The sequence below is a fragment of the Coregonus clupeaformis genome, chromosome 1 (assembly GCF_020615455.1).
Source record: "Coregonus clupeaformis isolate EN_2021a chromosome 1, ASM2061545v1, whole genome shotgun sequence".
NCBI classification, from domain to species: domain Eukaryota; kingdom Metazoa; phylum Chordata; class Actinopteri; order Salmoniformes; family Salmonidae; genus Coregonus; species Coregonus clupeaformis.
In genome coordinates, this window is record NC_059192.1 from 3,295,826 (window position 1) to 3,319,271 (window position 23,446).

The 23,446-nt window shown below is 43.8% G+C and overlaps 1 protein-coding gene across 6 annotated transcripts in view; it reads left to right on the forward strand.

Annotated features, from left to right (window-relative positions):
* The window catches only part of vit (vitrin), an 84,736-nt gene that overhangs the window by 55,353 nt on the left and 5,937 nt on the right, over positions 1-23,446 (forward strand). For 4 of the 6 annotated variants that reach the window (XM_045223703.1, XM_045223717.1, XM_045223782.1 and 1 more), the window contains 10 exons: positions 4,703-4,777; positions 5,215-5,283; positions 8,095-8,157; positions 9,246-9,302; positions 9,796-9,843; positions 13,505-13,573; positions 13,942-14,089; positions 16,013-16,116; positions 19,529-19,755; positions 19,897-20,410. In XM_045223703.1, the coding sequence (XP_045079638.1) occupies positions 4,703-4,777; positions 5,215-5,283; positions 8,095-8,157; positions 9,246-9,302; positions 9,796-9,843; positions 13,505-13,573; positions 13,942-14,089; positions 16,013-16,116; positions 19,529-19,755; positions 19,897-20,410 (1,374 nt within the window). The remainder of the gene's footprint in view (positions 1-4,702; positions 4,778-5,214; positions 5,284-8,094; positions 8,158-9,245; positions 9,303-9,795; positions 9,844-13,504; positions 13,574-13,941; positions 14,090-16,012; positions 16,117-19,528; positions 19,756-19,896; positions 20,411-23,446) is intronic. The other 2 variants (XM_045223743.1, XM_045223770.1) reach the window with 2 other exon arrangements.

Here is a 23,446-nt window from a genome sequence, read left to right on the forward strand (position 1 = left end):
CACTACATAAAGAGAGACGCCACAACACTACATAAAGACACCACAACACTACATAAAGAGAGACACCACAACACTACATAAAGAGAGACCACAACACTACATAAAGAGAGACACCACAACACTACATAAAGAGAGATACCACAACACTACATAAAGAGAGACACCACAACACTACATAAAGAGAGACCACAACACTACATAAAGAGAGACCACAACACTACATAAAGAGAGACACCACAACACTACATAAAGAGAGATACCACAACACTACATAAAGAGAGACACCACAACACTACATAAAGAGAGACACCACAACACTACATAAAGAGAGACACCACAACACTACATAAAGAGAGACACCACAACACTACATAAAGAGAGACACCACAACACTACATAAAGAGACACCACAACACTACATAAAGAGAGACACCACAACACTATATAAAGAGAGACACCTCAACACTACATAAAGAGAGACACCTCAACACTACATAAAGAGAGACACCACAACACTACATAAAGAGAGACACCCAACACTACATAAAGAGAGACACCACAACACTACATAAAGAGAGACACCACAACACTACATAAAGAGAGACACCACAACACTACATAAAGAGAGACACCACAACACTACATAAAGAGAGACACCACAACACTACATAAAGAGAGACACCACAACACTACATAAAGAGACACCACAACACTACATAAAGAGAGACACCACAACACTACATAAAGAGAGACACCACAACACTACATAAAGAGAGACACCACAACACTACATAAAGAGAGACACCACAACACTACAGAAAGAGAGACACCACAACACTACACAAAGAGAGACACCACAACACTACATAAAGAGAGACGCCACAACACTACATAAAGAGAGACGCCACAACACTACATAAAGAGAGACGCCACAACACTACATAAAGAGAGACGCTACAACACTACATAAAGAGAGACACCACAACACTACATAAAGAGAGACACCACAACACTACATAAAGAGAGACACCACAACACTACATAAAGAGAGACACCACTACACTACATAAAGAGAGACACCACAACACTACATAAAGAGAGACGCCACAACACTACATAAAGAGAGACACCACAACACTACATAAAGAGAGACACCACAACACTACATAAAGAGAGACACCACAACACTACATAAAGAGAGACACCACAACACTACATAAAGAGAGACACCACAACACTACATAAAGAGAGACGCCACAACACTACATAAAGAGAGACACCACAAAACTACATAAAGAGAGACACCACAACACTACATAAAGAGAGACACCACAACACTACATAAAGAGAGACCACAACACTACATAAAGAGAGACCTAAGACGACAACACAGCATAGCAACACCACATGACAACAACACAGCATAGCAACACCACATGACAACAACATGGCAGCAGCACAACATGGTAGAAGCACAAAACATGGTACCAACATTATTGGGCTCAGACAACAGCACAAAGGGCAAGAAGGTAGAGACAACAATACGTCACGCGAAGCAGCCACAACTGGCAGTAAGTGTCCATGATTGAGTCTTTCAATGAAGAGATGTAGATAAAACTGTCCAGTTTGAGTGATTTTTTACAGCTCGTTCCAGTCGCTAGCTGCAGCGAACTGAAAAGAGGAGCGACCCAGGGATGTGTGTGCTTTGGGGACCTGTAACAGAATGTGACTGGCAGAACGGGTGTTGTATGTGGAGGATGAGGGCTGCAGTAGGTGTCTCAGATAGGGGGGAGTGAGGCCTAAGAGGGTTTTATAAATAAGCATCAACCAGTGGGTCTTGCGACAGGTATACAGAGATGACCATTTACAGAGGAGTTTACAGCGCAGTGATGTGTCCTATAAGGAGCATTGGTGGCAAATCTAATGGCCGAATTGGTAAAGAACATCTAGCCGCCTGAGAGCACCCTTACCTGCCGATCTCCGTAATCTAGCATGGGTAGGATGGTCATCTGAATCAGGGTTAGTTTGGCAGCTGGGGTGAAAGAGGAGTGATTACGATAGAGGAAACCAAGTCTAGATAAACCTTAGCCTGCAGCTTTGATATGTGCTGAGAGAAGGACAGTGTACCGTCTAGCCGTACTCCCAAGGACTCGTATGAGGTGACTACCTCAAGCTCTAAACCCTCAGAGGTAGTGATCACACCGGTGGGGAGAGGGGCATTCTTCTTACCAAACCACATTACCTTTGTTTTGGAGGTGTTCAGAACAAGGTTAAGGGCAGAGAAAGCTTGTTGGACACTAAGAAAGCTTTGTTGTAGAGCGTTTAACACAAAATCCGGGGAGGGGCCAGCTGAGTATAAGACTGTATCATCTGCATATAAATGGATGAGAGAGCTTCCTACTGCCTGAGCTATGTTGTTGATGTAAATTGAGAAGAGCGTGGGGCCTAGGATCGAGCCTTGGGGTACTCCCTTGGTGACAGGCAGTGGCTGAGACAGCAGATGTTCTGACTTTATACACTGCACTCTTTGAGAGAGGTAGTTAGCAAACCAGGCCAAAGACCTCTCAGAGACACCAATACTCCTTAGCCGACCCACAAGGATGGAATGGTCCACCGTATCAAAAGCTTTGGCCAAGTCAATAAAAATAGCAGCACAACATTGCTTAGAATCACAAAACAACCTCCAGCCTATTGTTATATCTCACAAAACATTCTAGTGTTATCTATCACAAAACATAATTCAACATAGTGTTATATATCACAAAACAACCTAGTGTTATATCGTGCATTCGGAAAGTATTCAGTCCCCTTGACTTTTTCCACTTTTGTTATGTTACAGACTTATTCTAAAATGGATTAAATATTTTTTTCCCCTCATCAATCTACACACAATACCCCATAATGACAAACCGAAAACAGATTTTTTGAAATGTTTGCAAATGTATATTACAAATAAAAAACAGAAATACCTTATTTACATAAGTATTCAGACCCTTTGCTATGAGACCCGAAATTGAGCGCAGGTGCATCCTTTTTCCATTGATTATCATTGAGATGTTTCTACCTGTGGTAAATTCAATTGATTGGACATGATTTGGAAAGGCACACACTGGGTCCATATAAGGTTCCACAGTTGACAGTGCATGTCAGAGCAAAAACCAAGCCATGAGGTCAAAGGATTTGCCCGTAGAGCTCCAAGATAGGATTGTGTCGAGGCACAGATCTGGGGAAGGGTACGATTTTTGTTTTTGCAGCAGCGTTGAAGGTCTCCGAGAACACCGTGGCCTCCATCATTCTTAAATGGAAGAAGTTTGGAACCACCAAGACTCTTCCTAGAGCTGATGGTTACTCTGACAGAGCTCCAGAGTTCCTCTGTGGAGATGGGAGAACTTTCCAGAAGGACAACCATCTCTGCAGGACTCCACCAATCAGGCCTTAATGGTAGAGTGGCCAGACGGAAGCCACTCCTCAGTAAAAGGCACATGACAGCCCGCTTGGAGTTTGCCAAAAGGTATCAAAAGGACTCTCAGACCATGAGAAACAAGATTCTCTGGTCTGATGAAACCAAGATTGAACTCTTTGGCCTGAATGCCAAGCGTCACATCTGGAGGAAACCTGGCACCATCCCTACGATGAAGCATGGTGGTGGCAGCATCATGCTGTGGGGATGTTTTTCAGCGGCATGGAGACTAGTCAGGATGGAGGGAAAGATGAACGGAGCAAAGTACAGAGAGATCCTTGATGAAAACCTGCTCCAGAGCGCTCAGGACCTCAGACTGGGGCGAAGGTTCACCTTCCAACAGGACAACGACCCTAAGCACACAGCCAAGACAACGCATGAGTGGCTTCGGGACAAGTCTCTGAATGTCCTTGAGTGGCCCAGCCAGAGCCCAGACTTGAACCCGATCAAACATCTCTGGAAAGACCTGAAAATAGCTGTGCAGCGAAGCTCCCCATCCAACTGGACAGAGCTTGAGAGGATCTGCAGAGAAGAATGGGGAAAAACTCCTCAAATACAGGTGTGCCAAGCTTGTAGCGTCATACCCAAGAAGACTAGAGGCTGTAATCGCTGCCAAAGGTGCTTCAACAAAGTACTGAGTAAAGGGTCGGAATACTTATGTAAATGTGATATTTCAGTTTTTTATGTTTCAACCTAGTGTTATATATAACAAAACAAACTTCAACCTAGTGTTATATATATATATAACAAAACAAACTTCAACCTAGTGATATATATATATATATATAACAAAACAAACTTCAACCTAGTGTTATATATATATATAACAAAACAAACTTCAACCTAGTGATATATATATATATAACAAAACAAACTTCAACCTAGTGTTATATATATATATATCACAAAACAACTTTCAACCTCCAACTCTATTATAGTACCATGGACACAATGGACCAGTTCCCCAGACACAGATTGAACTCTACTCTACTTCTTGGCTAAAATCAGTGAAGATTCTCCTTTTTTTTTTTTTAACTGTCCCTATATGAGTATTGACCAACATGTGTACACCTCGCTAAGAACGCTGTTGTTTATTGTTTTAGAGAGGACACATGGTGTACTGGTCAGAGTGATGTCGTCACAACATGCACTGGTCAGATTGAGTGATGACATCACAACATGACATCACACTGCTTGTCCGTCATGAACACAGCATTCTAATCTTGCCCCTCCCCCTCTCAGCTTTGGCTCGAAGGGATAGGCCGCCCCCTTCCTTCGCACGACCTGATTGGTACCCTGGAGCGAGACAGCCAACAGGTACTGAAGACGAGGAAAACATTCCTTCTAAATCAGAATACTTTAACAGATCATAACAAACAGTAAATACATGAAACAATACAAAAAGCTATCTAGTTAACGTTCTGCTCAAATTGGTCATAATCAAATCATACTGTAAATCCTAAACTAACTTGATTAAAGTATCTTAATAATACATCGTTGTAAAATTGTTTCACAGTATCAACACATCTAGTTATTGTATTCTGCGTGTTGGCATTTACTATACCAGAGTAGTGGTCAAGTCCCATTTCAATACCTGTCACTTGTCTATAAGTGTCCTGTGTCCAATGTATTTCAAATATATTGGAATTCAGAACTGAAAATGGAACTAAGTCCAATTCTTGTCAACCGTCTTCGCCAGCAGTCCTTTACTAATACGATGTTTGCCTCCCTAACCCTCTGTCCTGTACATTCAGACGTAAGTCAAGCAGCTCCGGATTCAGGCTACACATGGAGCGAGGCGGAGGCAGCACCTGAGATGGAAGGTAAGTCAGGTGACCACCTTACCAGCCGCGGCGGAAGTACTGTAGTACAACATAACAGGCGTCTCCACTGCCCCCTCTCAGAGCAGCGCGGTACTGCACCACAGAGGGCCCACAACACACTCAGGCTGAACAAACTGATGTACTGCACATTTAACCCAATGGTTGGGATACGATTTATATTATTGGGATACAACAGAGAGTAGAAAACGTTTAAACAACCACTGAGCGTATTCTCCACAATGCTTGTGTAGTTACCTTTGTGCAGAAAAACTCTCCGTTGTGTCAAAATGCGTTGTACATATGTGCATAGGGGCTCTACACATCCACATCTGTTCATATCAGTGTGCACAGCATGTAAAGATCAATCCGTAACTGGAATGTTGACTGATATACTCAGGTATCGTGTAGAGCATGTGTTTAATATGGTTCACCCTGTATATTCCGTGGCCAATATCTCTCCAGATGCCATGAACTCTGGAATATGAAGGACATATGGCACGGTTTACATGAAAGGGCATAGAGTCTAGACATGTGGGAATAGGCCCTGGGTCATATTCACTAGGCACCAAAACCGTAGAAAAGGACTGAAACAGGGAGGGCCTTGTCCAATAAGAAACACTTATATTTGTTTTGCTACGGTGTGCGCTAATGAACATGACCCAGGTAAAAGGTTCTTCTCTTTCCTGGTTTGTGATTGGTTTAGCCACAGATCTGACCAATCATAAGCATGGAAACGTGTGCATCCTGAGCCAGTATGATGCCCACGGTGGTGATACTAACTAACATTATACAGTTGAAGTCGGAAGTTAACATGCACTTACGTTGGAGTCATTTAAACTTGTTTTCCAACCACTCCACATATTTCTTGTTAACAAACTATAGTTTTGGCAAGTCAGTTAGGACATCTACTTTGTGCATGACACAAGTAATTTTTCCAACAATTGTTTACAGACAGATTATTTCACTTATAATTCACTGTATCACAATTCCAGTGGGTCAGAAGTTTACATACACTAAGTTGACTGTGCCTTTAAACAGCTTGGAAAATTCCAGAAAATGATGTCATGGCTTTAGAAGCTTCTGATTGGCTAATTGACATAATTTGAGTCAATTGGAGGTGTACCTGTGGATGTATTTCAAGGCCTGCCTTCAAACTCAGTGCCTCTTTGCTTGACATCATGGGAAAATCAAAATAAATCAGCCAAGACCTCAGAAAATAAATTGTAGACCTCCACAAGTCTGGTTCGTTCTTGGGAGCAATTTCCAAACGCCTGAAGGTACCACGTTCATCTGTACAAACAATAGTACGCAAGTATAAACGCCATAGAGATTAAAGTACTTTGGTGCGAAAAGTGCAAATAAATCCCAGAACAACAGCAAATAACCTTGTGAAGATGCTGGAGGAAACAGGAACAAAAGTATCTATATCCATAGTAAAACGAGACTTATATCGACATAACCTGAAAGGCCGCTCAGCAAGGAAGAAGCCACTGCTCCAAAACCGCCATAAAAAAGCCAGACTACGGTTTGCAACTGCACATGGGGACAAAGATCGTACTTTTTGGAGAAATGTCCTCTGGTCTGATGAAACAAAAAATAGTACTGTTTGGCCATAATGACCATTCAAACAATCATTATGTTTGGAGGAAAAAGGGGGAACCTTGCAAGCCGAAGAACACCATCCCAACCATGAAGCACGGGGGTGGCAGCATCATGCTGTGGGGGTGCTTTGCTGCAGGAGGGACTGGTGCACTTCACAAAATATATATATATTTTTTTCACCTTTATTTAACCAGGTAAGCCAGTTGAGAACAAGTTCTCATTTACAACTGCGACCTGGCCAAGATAAAACAAAGTAGTGCGATAAAAACAACACAGAGTTACATATGGGGTAAAACAAAACATAAAGTCAAAAATACAACAGAAAATATATATACAGTGTGTGCAAATGTAGCAAGTTATGGAGGTAAGGCAATAAATAGGCTATAGTGCAAAATAGTTAAAATTTCGTATTAACACTGGAATGATAGATGTGATAGATGTTTGGAGGAAAAAGGGGTTAGCTTGCAAGCCGAAGAACACCATCCCAACCGTGAAGCATGGGGGTGGCAGCATCATGCTGTGGGGGTGCTTTGCTGCTGGTGCACTTCACAAAAGAGATGGCATCATGAGGAAGGACAATTATGTGGATATATTGAAGCAACATCTCAAGACATCAGTCAGGAAGTTAAAGCTTGGTCGCAAATGGGTCTTCCAAATGGACAATGACCCCAAGCATACTTCCAAAGTTGTGGCAAAATGGCTTAAGGACAACAAAGTCAAGGTATTGGAGTGGCCATCACAAAGCCCTGACCTCAATCCTATAGAAAATGTGTGGGCAGAACTGAAAAAGCGTGTGCGAGCAAGGAGGCCTACAAACCTGACTCAGTTACACCAGCTCTGTCAGGAGGAATGGGCCAAAATTCACCCAACTTATTGTGGGAAGCTTGTGGAAGGCTACCCGAAACGTTTGACCCAAGTTAAACAATTTAAAGGCAATGCTACCAAATACTAATTGAGTGTATGTAAACTTCTGACCCACTGGGAATGTGATGAAATAAATAAAAGCTGAAATAAAATAATTCTCTCTACTATTATTCTGACATTTCACATTCTTAAAAATAAAGTGGTGATCCTAACTGACCTAAGACAGGGAATTTTTACTAGGATTAAATGTCAGGAATTGTGAAAAACTGAGTTTAAATGTATTTGGCTAAAGGTGTATGTAAACTTCCGACTTCAACTGTAGTTAACGTAATGTCTCCTGTGTAGCCCGCGACCCCAGGACTGATATCTCCGAGTATGAACGCTGGTATTATAACTTTGGACAGTACCGTAAGTTTCTTTTTCATTTTCTGTCCTTGAAATCCTGGTTGGAATTGGACAATTCCTGCTTATTCCTTTCTGATTCCACCGAGATTTCTGGAAATTCTGGAATTTTTTTGGGGGGGAAATTACTGGATATTTGCAACCCTAAATACATTGAAAGATAAAGATTTGATTGTTTTCATACATACAATATGAGTCAATCAGAGACTGTATGGGGAGGATGATCAACATCTTTATTTTGGGATCAAGCCTTTTTTAATCGATCACTTTATTTTGCCAATGAGTTTTGTGAGATTCCAAGAATGATCCATGTGGTGCAGTTGCTTTAAAAAAAACAAATTGTTTTAGATTTGTTTTTAGCATCGCAGTCCTCTACCAACACACACACCTTAATGCACAAACCAAACCACGCTGTTTATGGACCCATGAATAGAAACTAGCTCAATTGGCATCTACAGTTCAGGACATTGAGCTACAGATTATAGGGCCTGAACACATTTGTTCTATTGGGTTAGGGTTGGTGAAAATGTTGAAGGCATCTACATCTTAAATGAAGAGCTGGTTTCTGACACCAACAGGCCTGAGACCAACAGGCCTGAGACCAACAGGACTGAGACCAACAGGCCTGAGACCAACAGGCCTGAGACCAACAGGACTGAGACCAACAGGCCTGAGACCAACAGGCCTGAGACCAACAGGACTGAGACCAACAGGCCTGAGACCAACAGGCCTGAGACCAACAGGCCTGAGACCAACAGGCCTGAGACCAACAGGACTGAGACCAACAGGCCTGAGACCAACAGGCCTGAGACCAACAGGACTGAGACCAACAGGCCTGAGACCAACAGGACTGAGACCAACAGGCCTGAGACCAACAGGACTGAGACCAACAGGACTGAGACCAACAGGACTGAGACCAACAGGACTGAGACCAACAGGCCTGAGACCAACAGGACTGAGACCAACAGGACTGAGAAAAACAGGGATGAGCCATTTCAAGCTAATCCCACGGAAAATACAACCACACACATCCACACATCTGGTTGAATCTTGGGGTCAATGACGATTCTATATTCTCTATCTGCATCTTCCAGCACCCCGGTCCGCTGACCCTGAGCGTAAACTGCCACTAGACACAACTCACACTAGAGGTGGGTACCTAATTAAAGTTTCAAGTTTATTTTTGCCATTTCTAGTTGCGCTAATCATAATCTTGTCCACCAGCCAGCTAGTATTGAGCCTGGACTAAACCAAACTGTAGCCAATTTACTCAAAAGACTGCTGCTTACAGTTAGTGCATACATTATTTTATTTTTTTCATACTGGCCCCCCGTGGGAATCAAACCTACATCCCTGCCGGCCATTCCCTCCCCTACCCTGGACCAATTGTGCGCCGCCCCATGGGTCTCCCGGTCGCGGCTGGCTACAACAGAGCCTGGATTCGAACCAGGATCTCTAGTGGCACAGCTAGCACTGCGATGCAGCGCCTTAGACCACTGCGCCACTCGGGAGTCATAACAGTCCCAGATATTGTCCTGATTGTTATGAAGTGTTATACACACAGTGTGTCCTGACAATGGTGAGTGCTGTACTATGCCTTTGACGTTTGCTAATGCTCAGCTTGTTTAAAATCTTTCTACACAGTGGAACCAGTGGACTCCTGGAAACCAGAAGTGAACCCTTTTGATTCAGGTGAGATAATGTAGCACCTCCTTGCTTAAGAAAACAGCGTAGACCAGCGTACATTTCAAGCTGGTCCGCGCTAGTCTATGCTGGTTAGATGCTGGTCAAGCTGGTTTGACCAGCATGGTATAACTGGTTCTGGTGGCCGACCAGCACGGTCTAGCTGGTTCTGCTGGCCGACCAGCACGGTCGAGCTGGTTCTGCTGGTCAGACTAGCCTTCATTGTATTTTCACTGGTGACCAGTAGTGATGTTACGTTTAATACCGGAGTTCCAAGGCATGTGTCGTGTATCACTTTATCAGAAGTACGTCATCAATGACGTCCGAAGCTTTGTTTGATCACATGCTTTTTCAAACCGTGTGTTGCAAAATGCGAGATCCCCACTGATTTCTCCGTGGTTCCGATGCTTTCATCGATTCCAAGCTGCTTTCAAACACCGACTTACAAATTTGGTTAGGATTTTGTACAAAAAAGTTAATCTGACCAGTAGTTTACCTGGTAGAGTAGGGAACTATGGAACACTTAGTGATGTGAAGGTATGAGGTTGAATCATGTTGAAGGCATACTATTTAGAAAAATGTGTTTTATGTGAAACCACACTTTCTGCACTGTTGTTCAAATAATTTGTTTCATTTAGTAGAAGCTTCTGTCTTAAGCATCCTAAATAATGCCTTAGATTCCGTTTTTTGAAAAATAGTCCACTTGAAGGCAACAAAGAGAAGCATGATGCATGCCTGGTATTCCAACAACTTACCGCTGCACCACAGAGTTTAGATGAAAACAGTGGAGAAAAATAAACTCTGTTTAATAATCGTACGCTGCTATTTATTGCTGACCAGCAGATGTCACTGATGTGCATTGTGAACAGATAATGAAGCTCAGAGTAATTAACCGATTTTCGCACACAATTTGGTGAAAGCGCCGAAGTCTTCAGAAAGCCTCGGTGTCCCATCACTAGTGAGCCGCCTTCGTTGTGTTTTCGCTAGTGATGTTACATTTGATACCGGAGCTCCGAGTCATGCGTCGAAATCACTAAGCAGTTTATTTTCGAAGCAGTGTGCCGATGCCTGTATCACTTTATCAGAAGCACATGATCAATGACGTCCGACGCTTTCGTTTTGGAAAACAACCACCTGATTGGTTTAGTATTGGTTTCGGTTGAAGATAAAAAAAAGGCTACCCCGCGCACGCACTACGGGGTGTGGGACGTCATCTATAATAATTTGGCTGTTCTAAATTATTTTGACCAGCAGGTGCCACTAGTGTTCACTGTGTCGATTAAAGCCTCGAGTAATGAACCTATTTTCAACACATTTGGCTGGAAAATTTCAATGCTTCAGGAAGCTTAGTTTCCCCAACACTAAATTAGACAACACTTTGCGAGCCAGAATAATGTGACTTGATGCTGGGATTGCGGGTGACCAGCATATTATTGTATGCTGTGTCCAAAACACAGCGAAGGCTGGTCACCAGCAACAACACAGCAAAGGCTGGTCACCAGCAAAAACACAGCAAAGGCTGGTCACCAGCAAAAACAGCCTGAGGGGTATCCTACGAAGCAAGCTAGATCAACTCAGGGTTTTTCTAAAGCTATCCGGCGCTTCAGTTAGCTTCACATTCCATCTCAGGCTTCACCCATACTACGGCGGTGGATATGGTTTTCCCGCCTGCTGCTATCTCTAGCAGGCTTGCAACTGCCAGTCGAATGCCAAACTCTTCATTGAGGACAATGTTGAAACATCAATCCATGGGAGAGTCAGTGACACATTTTAAATTTGTACTGAAATCTAATGAAAGAAAAGTTATCTTGCAAATTCAGCAGGCTGTGGTGTAAAATAGGCTTGTTGAAGTACCATCTTTATTTTATTAGTTTTACTTTACTGTGCTTATCAATGCACAACCACAAGCACCTTACTCCTATTGATAAAATAATTGTATTGGGTTATACAAAAGTGTTACAGTGCGTGAAGTTTAAAATGCATTCTGTCGTTACTAAATGTGTAATGTGATATATTTTAACATTACTATTTTTTAACACAAATGAAGGGGATGATGACGCAATCATTACGAGAGGGAGGGAAGGAATCTGATCTCATTGGTCCTCAACTCACGGCTCAGTCATCTCATTGGTCCTCAACTCACGGCTCAGTCATTTCATTGGTCCTCAACTCACGGCTCAGTCATTTCATTGGTCCTCAACTCACGGCTCAGTCATTTCATTCAGGGTATGTGGAGTTAGCCCTGAGTTAGCGTTAGCCTGCCACGGAGCAGGTTAGTTCTGAAGGATTCGTTGCCAAAGGATACCTCTCTGGTCAGTATATCATTGTAGGATACCTCTCTGGTCAGTATATCATTGTAGGATACCTCTCTGGTCAGTATATCATTGTAGGATACCTCTCTGGTCAGTATATCATTGTAGGATACCTCTCTGGTCAGTATATCATTGTAGGATACCTCTCTGGTCAGTATATCATTGTAGGATACCTCTCTGGTCAGTATACAGTGAGGGAAAAAAGTATTTGATCCCCTGCTGATTTTGTACGTTTGCCCACTGACAAAGAAATTATCAGTCTATAATTTTAATGGTAGGTTTATTTGAACAGTGAGAGACAGAATAACAACAACAAAATCCTGAAAAACGCATGTCAATAATGTTATAAATTGATTTATATTTTAATGAGGGAAATAAGTATTTGACCCCTCTGCAAAACATGACTTAGTACTTGGTGGCAAAACCCTTGTTGGCAATCACAGAGGTCAGACGTTTCTTGTAGTTGGCCACCAGGTTTGCACACATCTCAGGAGGGATTTTGTCCCACTCCTCTTTGCAGATCTTCTCCAAGTCATTAAAGTTTTGAGGCTGACGTTTGGCAACTCGAACCTTCAGCTCCCTCCACAGATTTTCTATGGGATTAAGGTCTGGAGACTGGCTAGGCCACTCCAGGACCTTAATGTGCTTCTTCTTGAGCCACTCCTTTGTTGCCTTGGCCGTGTGTTTTGGGTCATTGTCATGCTGGAATACCCATTCACGACCCATTTTCAATGCCCTGGCTGAGGGAAGGAGGTACATGGCCCCGTCCCTTTGATGCAGTGAAGTTGTCCTGTCCCCTTAGCAGAAAAACACCCCCAAAGCATAATGTTTCCACCTCCATGTTTGACGGTGGGGATGGTGTTCTTGGGGTCATAGGCCGCATTCCTCCTCCTCCAAACACGGTGAATTGAGTTGATGCCAAAGAGCTCGATTTTGGTCTCATCTGACCACAACACTTTCACCCAGTTCTCCTCTGAATCATTCAGATGTTCATTGGCAAACTTCAGACGGGCATGTATATGTGCTTTCTTGAGCAGGGGGACCTTGCGGGCGCTGCAGGATTTCAGTCCTTCACGGCGTAGTGTGTTACCAATTGTTTTCTTGGTGACTATGGTCCCAGCTGCCTTGAGATCACACAGACAGACACAGATATGGCTCTCCAGGACCAAAACTTGAGGTCTCAAATGTATAGTGAATCCAGCCTTAGATGTGGTCTGTTTATCTTGTAATGATCAGTTGGTAAAATAATGATGATGTTCATTATCTGCAGTTATTGTCTTCTCTGTTTTGTTTGACATGTCTGTCATCTTCTCTTCTGTCTGTCATCTTCTCTTCTGTCTGTCATCTTCTGTCTTTAGGTTTCAGTGTGAGAGAGCAGGACTCAATACCCCGGGCCGGTCCCGAGCCTGTTACTCAGGGAGACCCAAGTATGTTCACACACACATTCACACACACGGTCGTTCACCATAGGAGTTGGCAAGACTGCAAATACAGATCTGGGACCAGGCTGGATAGTTTTTTTTTTAATGTGTTATATGGTATAACACCTATGATATAACATTGATTGATTGATTGAAAGGTAGACATAGCTTGGTTAATGGACGGTAGTTGAAGTATTGGGATATCATATTGACTGATTAATTGATTGATTGATTGGCAGACTGTAAAGTTGACATAACGTATCACATTGATTGATTGGCAGACTTTACAGTTGACATAGCGTGGTTAATGGACGGTAGCTGGAGTATTGGGATATCACATTGATTGATTTATTGATTTATTGATTGATTGGCAGACTGTAAAGTTGACATAGCGTGGCTGATGGACGGTAGCTGGAGTATTGGGAAGCGTCGCTTTAAGATCCAGAAAGACTTCCTGGCTGAGGTGGCACAGGTCATCAATGTGGGCGTGGCCGGACCCATGATGGGCGTCATCCAATACGGGTAAGTAACCCCTAAATATATACGCTACCAGTCAAAAGTTTGGACACACCTACTCATTCAAGGGTTTTTCTTTATTTTTACTATTTTCTACATTGTAGAATAATAGTGAAGACATCAAAACTATGAAATAACACATATGGAATCATGTAGTAACCAAAAAAGTGTTAAACAAATCAAAATATATGTTATATTTGAGATTCTTCGAATAGCCACCCTTTGCCTTGATGACAGCTTTGCACACTCTTGGCATTCTCTCAACCAGCTTCATGAGGTAGTCACCTGGATTGCATTTCAATTAACATGTGTGCCTTCTTAAAGTTAATTTGTGGGATGGAGTATCGCTGCGGAATGCTGTGGTATCCATGCTGGTTAAGTGTGCCTTCAATTCTAAATAAATCACAGACAGTGTCACCAGCAAAGCACCCCCACACCATCATTCCTCCTCCTCAATGCTTCACGGTGGGAACCACACTTGCAGAGATCATCCGTTCACCTACTCTGCGTCTCACAAAGGCACAGCGGTTGGAACCAAAAATCTGTCATTTGGACTCATCAGACCAAAGGACAGATTTCCACTGGTCTAATGTCCATTACTCTTGTTTCTTGGCCCAAGCAAGTTTCTTCTTATTATTGGTGTCCTTTAGTAGTGGTTTCTTTGAGCAATTCGACCATGAAGTTCTGATTCACACAGTCTCCTCTGAATAGTTGATGTTGAGATGTGTCTGTTACTTGAACTATGTGAAGGATTTCTGAGGTGCAGTTAACTGTAATTAACTTATCCTCTGCAGCAGAGGTAACTCTGGGTCTTCCTTTCCTGTGGCGGTCCTCATGAGATCCATTTTCATCATAGCGCTTGATGGTTTTTGCGACTGCACTTTAAGAAACTTTCAAAGTTCTCGAAATGTTCCGTATTGACTGACATTCATGTCTTAAAGTAATGATGGACTGTCTTTCTCTTTGCTTATTTGAGCTGTTCTTGCCATAATATGGACTTGGTCTTTTACCAAATAGGGCTATCTTCTGTATACCACCCCTACCTTGTCATTGGCTCAAACGCATTAAGAAGGAAATAAATTCCACAAATTAACTTTTAACAAGGCACACCTGTTAATTGAAATGCATTCCAGGTGACTACCTCATGAAGCTGGTTGAGAGAATGCCATGAGTGTGCAAAGCTGTCATCAAGGCAAAGGGTGGCTATTTGAAGAATCTAAAATCTAAAATATATTTTGATTTGTTTAACACTTTTTTGGTTACTACATGATTCCATATGTGTTATTTCATAGTTTTGATGTCTTCACTATAATTCTACAATGTAGAAAATAGTAAAAATTAAGAAAAATCCCTTGAATGAGTAGGTGTGTCCAAACTTTTGACTGGTACTGTATATATCATCCAATGTGGATAAGTAACCCCTAAATATATATCATCCAATATGGGTAAGTAACCCCACTGAAAACCTGTGGTTTGAACTGAAGAGGGCGGTTCATAAGAGCAGACGAAGGATATTAAGGATCTGGAAGGATTCTGTATAGAGGAATGGTCTAAGATCCCTCCTAACGTGTTCTCCAATCTCATAAAACAGTTTAGAAAAAAGGCTCAGTGCCGTTATCCTCGCAAACTGAGGTGTTGAAAGGTTTTGAAAACAGGGATGTCAATCATTTTGACCCCTAACATTTTGAGAAATAAAAAAAATATAACTTGTTAAACAAAATCTATTTCTCAGAGCAATTGTATTAGTATAGAATACTATAGGTATCAATTCAATGGCGAATCCACGTTGGTTCAATGTGGAAACAACGTTGATTCAACCAGTGTGCCCAGTGGGTATTCTCTTCCTTTCTCTTCTGTTCTCTTTCTCTTCTTTCTTTCTCTTCTTTCTTTCTCAAATGCATGCTGTTGATATTGTTGTTATCTCTACAGAGATGATCCGGTAACAGAGTTCAGTCTGAAGGCCTATACTAACTCCAGAGAGCTGAAACCTGCCGTAGACAAGATCACACAGAAGGGAGGGATGTCCAACGTGGGTGAGTCGGTGAATAAATGAATGAATGAAATAAATAAAAACCTGTATTGTCCGAATATCATAAAACATCTAGAAAATAGTTATACATTTATAAAGTTATAAATAGCTCTCTAAGGTCTGCAATGACTACCATGACAAGAGGAACTGATGATGCATTACCTAATTTAGAAATGGCACCTTGTGCATTCTCCTATTACAACTTTCAGGACTAAGTTGAAAGCCGGACTGAGTTCCTCTTTCTTAGAAAGAAAGGCGCTATCTAGAACCTAAAAGGGTTCTTAATAATAATAATAATAATATGCCATTTAGCAGACGCTTTTATCCAAAGCGACTTACAGTCATGTGTGCATACATTTTTACGTATGGGTGGTCCCGGGGGATGGAACCCACTACCCTGGCGTTACAAGCGCCATGCTCTACCAGCTGAGCTACAGAGGACCCATAGGAGAACCCTTTGAAGAACCCTTAGAGGGGTTCTACATGGAACCAAAAAGGGTTCTACCTGGAACCAAAAAGGGTTCTACCTGGAACCCAAAAGGGTTCTACCTGGAACCAAAACCGGTTCTCCTATGGGGGGACAGCCGAAGAACCCTAAGAGCACAGCAAGGCCAGATGGCACCATGTCACCATGGCACCATGACCACACACTTAAGTGCGAAAGTGAAAAGGGGCACAATTATCGCTTGTTTCACAAAAATCTTTACCATATTTTCACATGCTGAGAGTCTGAGAGGCTATAATTAAATCTAAATCTGACCCTAGACACTGAGTTAAATGACAGTGTTTTACTCCTGGCCTCCTGACCAAAGGCATCTGGTTCTACCAGCCCTGATTGGCCAGGGGTCAGGCTACTGTCAGGAAGTGATGGTTCGCTTTAATCTGATGCCACATGTGGTCTTTGTGACTCTGCTAAACATTGCAGTTGGATACAAATAGGGTTTTGTGTGTTTACAGAATAGAACCTCCCCTCTAATCAATGTGCCAGTTAGTCTCTGCCTCTTGTCTCCATTCTCATCAACAACATGTCTTCACTCACAGATGTTTCTGTTATTTTGTATTTATTTATCCTTTATTTAACCAGGGACGTCACAATGAGATTGACGTCTTTTACAAGTGAACCCTGACCAAGGGAGTACACAGACCACCAACCATGAGAGCCAGATGACGCGTGTTCTCGGTCAATTTACCTGCTTAAATAACGGTTAATCAAGTCAACCATGAGAGCCAGATGACACGTGTTCTCAGTCAATTTACCTGCTTAAATAACGGTTAATCAAGTCAACCATGAGAGCCAGATGACACGTGTTCTCAGTCAATTTACCTGCTTAAATAACAGTTAATCAAGTCAACCATGAGAGCCAGATGACACGTGTTCTCAGTCAATTTACCTGCTTAAATAACAGTTAATCAAGTCAACCATGAGAGCCAGATGACACGTGTTCTCAGTCAATTTACCTGCTTAAATAACAGTTAATCAAGTCAACCATGAGAGCCAGATGACACGTGTTCTCAGTCAATTTACCTGCTTAAATAACAGTTAATCAAGTCAACCATGAGAGCCAGATGACACGTGTTCTCAGTCAATTTACCTGCTTAAATAACAGTTAATCAAGTCAACCATGAGAGCCAGATGACACGTGTTCTCAGTCAATTTACCTGCTTAAATAACAGTTAATCAAGTCAACCATGAGAGCCAGATGACACGTGTTCTCAGTCAAATTACCTGCTTAAATAACAGTTAATCAAGTCAACCATGAGAGCCAGATGACACGTGTTCTCAGTCAATTTACCTGCTTAAATAAGGGTTAAATAAATAATTAGGCTACAGGAAATGGAGGTGGACTTCTTAGATTAGAACACTTACTGGAAGGCAGTTTAGAACAAAACCTCCCATTTTAACGGGCTCCGTTGTGTGCATGTGCTTACAGAAACGTTGTGTGTTTGGAGCTCTCTCTGTTTTATCCACCTCTCTGCTGCCCCCTGGTGTACTCCTAGTGAAGGTCATCTCCTATATCAACAAACTACACTCCTGTATACAATTTCCCAAAAGTATGTGGACACCCCTTCAAATTAGTGGATTCGGCTATTTCAGCCACACCCGTTGCTGACAGGTGTATAAAATCGAGCACACAGCCATGTAATCTCCATAGACAAACATTGGCAGTAGAATGGCCTTACTGAAGAGCTCAGTGACTTTCAACGTGGCACCGTCATAGGATGCCACCTTTCCAACAAGTCAGTTCGTCACATTTCTGCCCTGCTAGAGCTGCCCTGGTCAACTGTAAGTGCTGTTATTGTGAAGTGGAAATGTCTAGGAGCAACAACGGCTCAGCCCCGAAGTGGTCGGCCACACAAGCTCACAGAACGGGAACGCCGAGTGCTGAAGCGCATAGTGCATAAAAATCGTCTGTCCTCGGTTGCAACGCTCACTACCGAGTTCCAAACTGCCTCTGGAAGCAACGTCAGCACATTCACTTTTCGTCGGGAGCTTCATGAAATGGGTTTCCATGGCCGAGCAGCCGCATACAAGCCTAAGATCACCATGCGCAATGCCAAATGTCGGCTGGAGTGGTGTAAAGCTCACTGCCATTGGACTCTGGAGTAGTGGAAACACGTTCTCTGGAGTGATGAATCACGCTTCACCATCTGGCAGTCCAACGGACTAATCTGGGTTTCGCGGATGCCAGGAGAACACTACCTGCCCCAATGCATAGTGCCAACTGTAAAGTTTGGTGGAGGAGGAATAATGGTCTGGGGCTGTTTTTCATGGTTCGGCCTAGGCCCCTTAGTTCCAGTGAAGGGAAATCTTAACGCTACATCATACAATGACATTCTAAACGATTCTGTTCTTCTACTTTGTGGCATCAATTTGGGGAAGGCCCTTTTCTGTTTGAGCATGACAATGCCCCCATGCACAAAGCGAGGTCCATACAGAAATGGTTTGTTGAGATCGGTGTGGAAGAACTTGACTGGCCTGCACAGAGCCCTGACCTCAACCTCATTGAACACCTTTGGGATGAATTGGAACGCAGACTGCGAGCCAGTCCTAATCGCCCAACATCAGTGCCTGACCTCACTAATGCTCTTGTGGCTGAATGGAAGCAAGTCCCCCCGCAGCAATGTTCCAACATCTAGTGGAAAGCCTTCCCAGAAGAGTGGAGGCTGTTATAGCAGCAAAGGGGGGACCAACTCCATATTAACGCCCATGATTTTGGAATGAGATGTTCGACAAGCAGGTGTCCACATACTTTTGGTCATGTAGTGAACTTCAGCTCTGTCTGTCTGTCTGTCTGTCTGTCTACTTCTCTGCTGCCCCCTGGTGTTTTCCTAGGGAAGGCCCTCTCCTATATCAACAAACATTACTTCAGCTGTCTGTCTGTTAAGCACTCTGCTGCCCCCTGGTGTTCTCATAGGGAAGGCCCTCTCCTACATCAACAAACATTACTTCAGCGACGCCAACGGTAACCGGGGCGGAGCGCCCAACGTTGCTGTGGTTCTGGTAGACGGCTGGCCCACTGACAAGGTAGAGGAGGCATCACGCCAGGCCAGAGAGTCTGGTATCAACATCTTCTTTGTGACCATCGAGGGACCCGATGACAACGAGAAGCAGAATGTGGTGGAGCCGAACTTTGTGGATAAGGTATATAGAGATGATGGTCGCTGGGTCGCCCCTAGCTATGTTAACACATACAGCCACTTCCAATTCGCTGGACTTTTTTTGCCCTGTCCTTTCATGAATCCCCTACCTAACCACCTCTTGTCATTTCCCATCTCTCAACAGGCGGTGTGTCGGACCAACGGTTTCTTCTCCCTGCCCGTGTCAAGTTGGTTCGCCCTGCGGAAGGCAGTCCAACCCCTCGTCAAGCGTGTATGCGACACCGACCGTCTCGTCTGCAGCAAGACCTGCCTTAACGCTAACGACATCGCCTTCGTCATCGACGGATCCAGCTCTGTGGGCACCGGGAACTTCCGGACCGTCCTGCAGTTCGTCGCTAACATCACGCGGGAGTTTGAGATATCGGACACGGACACGCGGGTCGGCGCGGTGCAGTATACGTACGAACAACGGCTGGAGTTCGCCTTCGGGCAACACAACAACAAAGCTGATCTGCTCAACGCCATAAAAAGGATTAATTACTGGAGCGGCGGGACCAGTACTGGAGCGGCTATCACCTACGCAGCTGAGCAGCTGTTCAGCAAGTCCAAACCCAACAAACGCAAGATCATGATCGTTATCACCGACGGGAGGAGCTACGATGATGTCAGAGCTCCGGCACTGGCCGTCCACCGCCAAGGTGAGGGGTCAGAAGTTAGAGGTTGATTGGTGTGGTCAGAACATCTGGCCAATGGGGGAAAAGCTCCACTTTAAATAAATAAAGCACCACTATATGAAGGCCTGGTAATTTAGCATCGTACTGGTGGATCATTTTGGATTGCTCTTTTATTAGTTCTTCATTTGGAAGCTAAGTTGGTGTGACAGACAGTTCGGCAGAACAGCCTGGTAAGACAAGGGGTGGGGGTGGGGATGGGGGTGTGTGTCTATTTGTCAATAACAGCTGGTGCGCGATGTCTAATATTAAGGAAGTCTCAAGGTATTGCACGCCTGAGGTAGAGTACCTCATGATAAGCTGTAGATCACACTATTTACCAAGAGAGTTCTCATCTATATTTTTCGTAGCTGTCTATTTACCACCACAAACCGATGCTGGCACTAAGACCGCACTCAACGAGCTGTATAAGGCCATAAGCAAACAAGAAAATGCGGCGCTCCTAGTGGCCGGGGATTTTAATGCAGGCAAACTTAAATCAGTTTTCCCTAATTTCTACCAGCATGTGCAACCAGAAAAAAACTAAACTCTAGACCACCTTTACTCCACAAAGACGCATGCTCTCCCTCCATTTGGCAAATCTGACCATATTTATTTCCTCCTAATTCCTGTTTACAAGCAAAAACTAAAGCAGGAAGTACCAGTGACTCGCTCAATATGGAAGTGGTCAGATGACGCAGATGCTATGCTACAGGACTGTTTTGCTAGCACAGACTAGAATATGTTCTGGGGGGTTCATCCAATGACATTGAGGAGTATACCACCTCAGTCACCGGATTAATAAATAAGTAAATCGGCGACGTCGTCCCCACAGTAACCTTACGTACATTTCCCAACCAGAAGCCATGGATTACAGGCAACATCCACACCGAGCTAAAGGCTAGATCTGCCGCTTTCAAGGAGCGGGACACTAATCTGGACGCTTATAAGAAATCCCGCTATGCCCTCAGACGAACCATCAAACAGGCAAAGCGTCTATACAGGACTAAGATTTAATCCTACTACACCAGCTCTGATGCTTATCAGATGTGGCAGGGCTTGCAAACTATTACGGACTACAAAGGGAAACCCAGATGCGAGCTGCCCAGTGACGCAAGCCTACCAGACGAGCTAAATACCTTTTATGCTCGCTTTGAGGCAAGCAACACAGAAGCATGCATGAGAGCACCAGCAGTTCCGGACGACTGTGTGATCACGCTCTCCGTAGCCGATGTGAGCAAGACCTTTAAACAGGTCGCAAGACCAGACGGATTACCAGGACGTGTACTCAGAGCATGCGCGGACCAACTGGCAAGTGTCTTCACTGACATTTTCAATTTCTCCCTGTCTGAGTCTGTAATATCAACATGTTTCAAGCAGACCACCATAGTTCCTGTGCCCAAGAAAGCGAAGGTAACCTGCCTAAATGACTACCGCCCCATAGCACTCACATTGGTAGCCATGAAGTGCTTTGAATGGCTGGTCATGAATCATATCAACACCATCATCCCGGAAACCCTAGACCCACTCCAATTCACATACCGCCCCAACAGATCCACAGAACACGCAATCTCAGTCGCACTCCACACTGCCCTTTCCCACCTGGACAAAAGGACCACCTATGTGAGAATGCTGTTCATTGACTACAGCTCAGCGTTCAACACCATAGTGCCCACAAAGCTCATCACTAAGCTAAGGACCCTGGGACTAAACACCTCCCTCTGCAACTGGATCCTGGACTTCCTGACGGGCCGCCCCCAGGTGGTAAGGGTAGGCAACAACACATCTGCCACGCTGATCCTCAACACGGGGGGCCCTCAGGGGTGCGTGCTTAGTCCCCTCCTGTACTCCCTGTTCACCCATGACTGCATGGCCAGGCACGACTCCAACACCATCATTAAGTTTGCTGAAGACACAATAGTGGTAGGCCTGATCATCGACAATGATGAGACAGCCTATAGGGAGGAGGTTAACATTAACAAGTTCCTTGGGGTCCACATCACCAACGAACTATCATGGTCCAAACACACCAAGACAGTCGTGAAGAGGGCACGACAAAGCCTATTCCCCCTCAGGGATTGAAAAGATTTAGCATGGGTCCCCAGATCCTCAAAAAGTTATACAGCTGCACCATCGAGAGCATCCTGACCGGTTGCATCACCGCCTGGTATGGCAACTGCTCGGCATCCGACCGCAAAGCGCTACAGAGGGTAGTGCGTAGGGCCCAGTACATCACTGGGAATAAGCTTCCTGCCATCCAGGACCTACAGTTGAAGTCAGAAGTTTACATACACCTTAGCCAAATACATTTAAACTCAGTTTTTCACAATTCCTGACATTTAATCCTAGTAAAGCTTCCCTGTCTTAGGTCAGTTAGGATTACCACTTTATTTTAAGAATGTGAAATGTCAGAATAATAGTAGAGAGAATGATTTATTTCAGCTTTTATTTATTTCATCACATTCCCAGTGGGTCAGAAGGTTACATACACTCAATTAGTATTTGGTAGCATTGCCTTTAAATAGTTTAACTTGGGTCAAACGTTTCGGGTAGCCTTCCACAATAAGTTGGGTGAATTTTGGCCCATTCCTCCTGACAGAACTGGTGTAACTGAGTCAGGTTTGTAGGCCTCCTTGCTCGCACACACTTTTTCAGTTCTGCCCACATATTTTCTATAGGATTGAGGTCAGGGCTTTGTGATGGCCACTCCAATACCTTGACTTTGTTGTCCTTAAGCCATTTTGCCACAACTTTAGAAGTATGCTTGGGGTCATTGTCCATTTGGAAGACCCATTTGTGACCAAGCTTTAACTTCCTGACTGATGTCTTGAGATGTTGCTTCAATATATCCACATAATTTTCCTTCCTCATGATGCCATCTATTTTGTGAAGTGCACCAGACCCTCCTGCAGCAAAGCACCCCCACAGCATGATGCTGCCACCCCTGTGCTTCACGGTTGGGATGGTGTTCTTCGGCTTGCAAGCCTTCCCCTTTTTCCTCCAAACATAACAATGGTCATTATG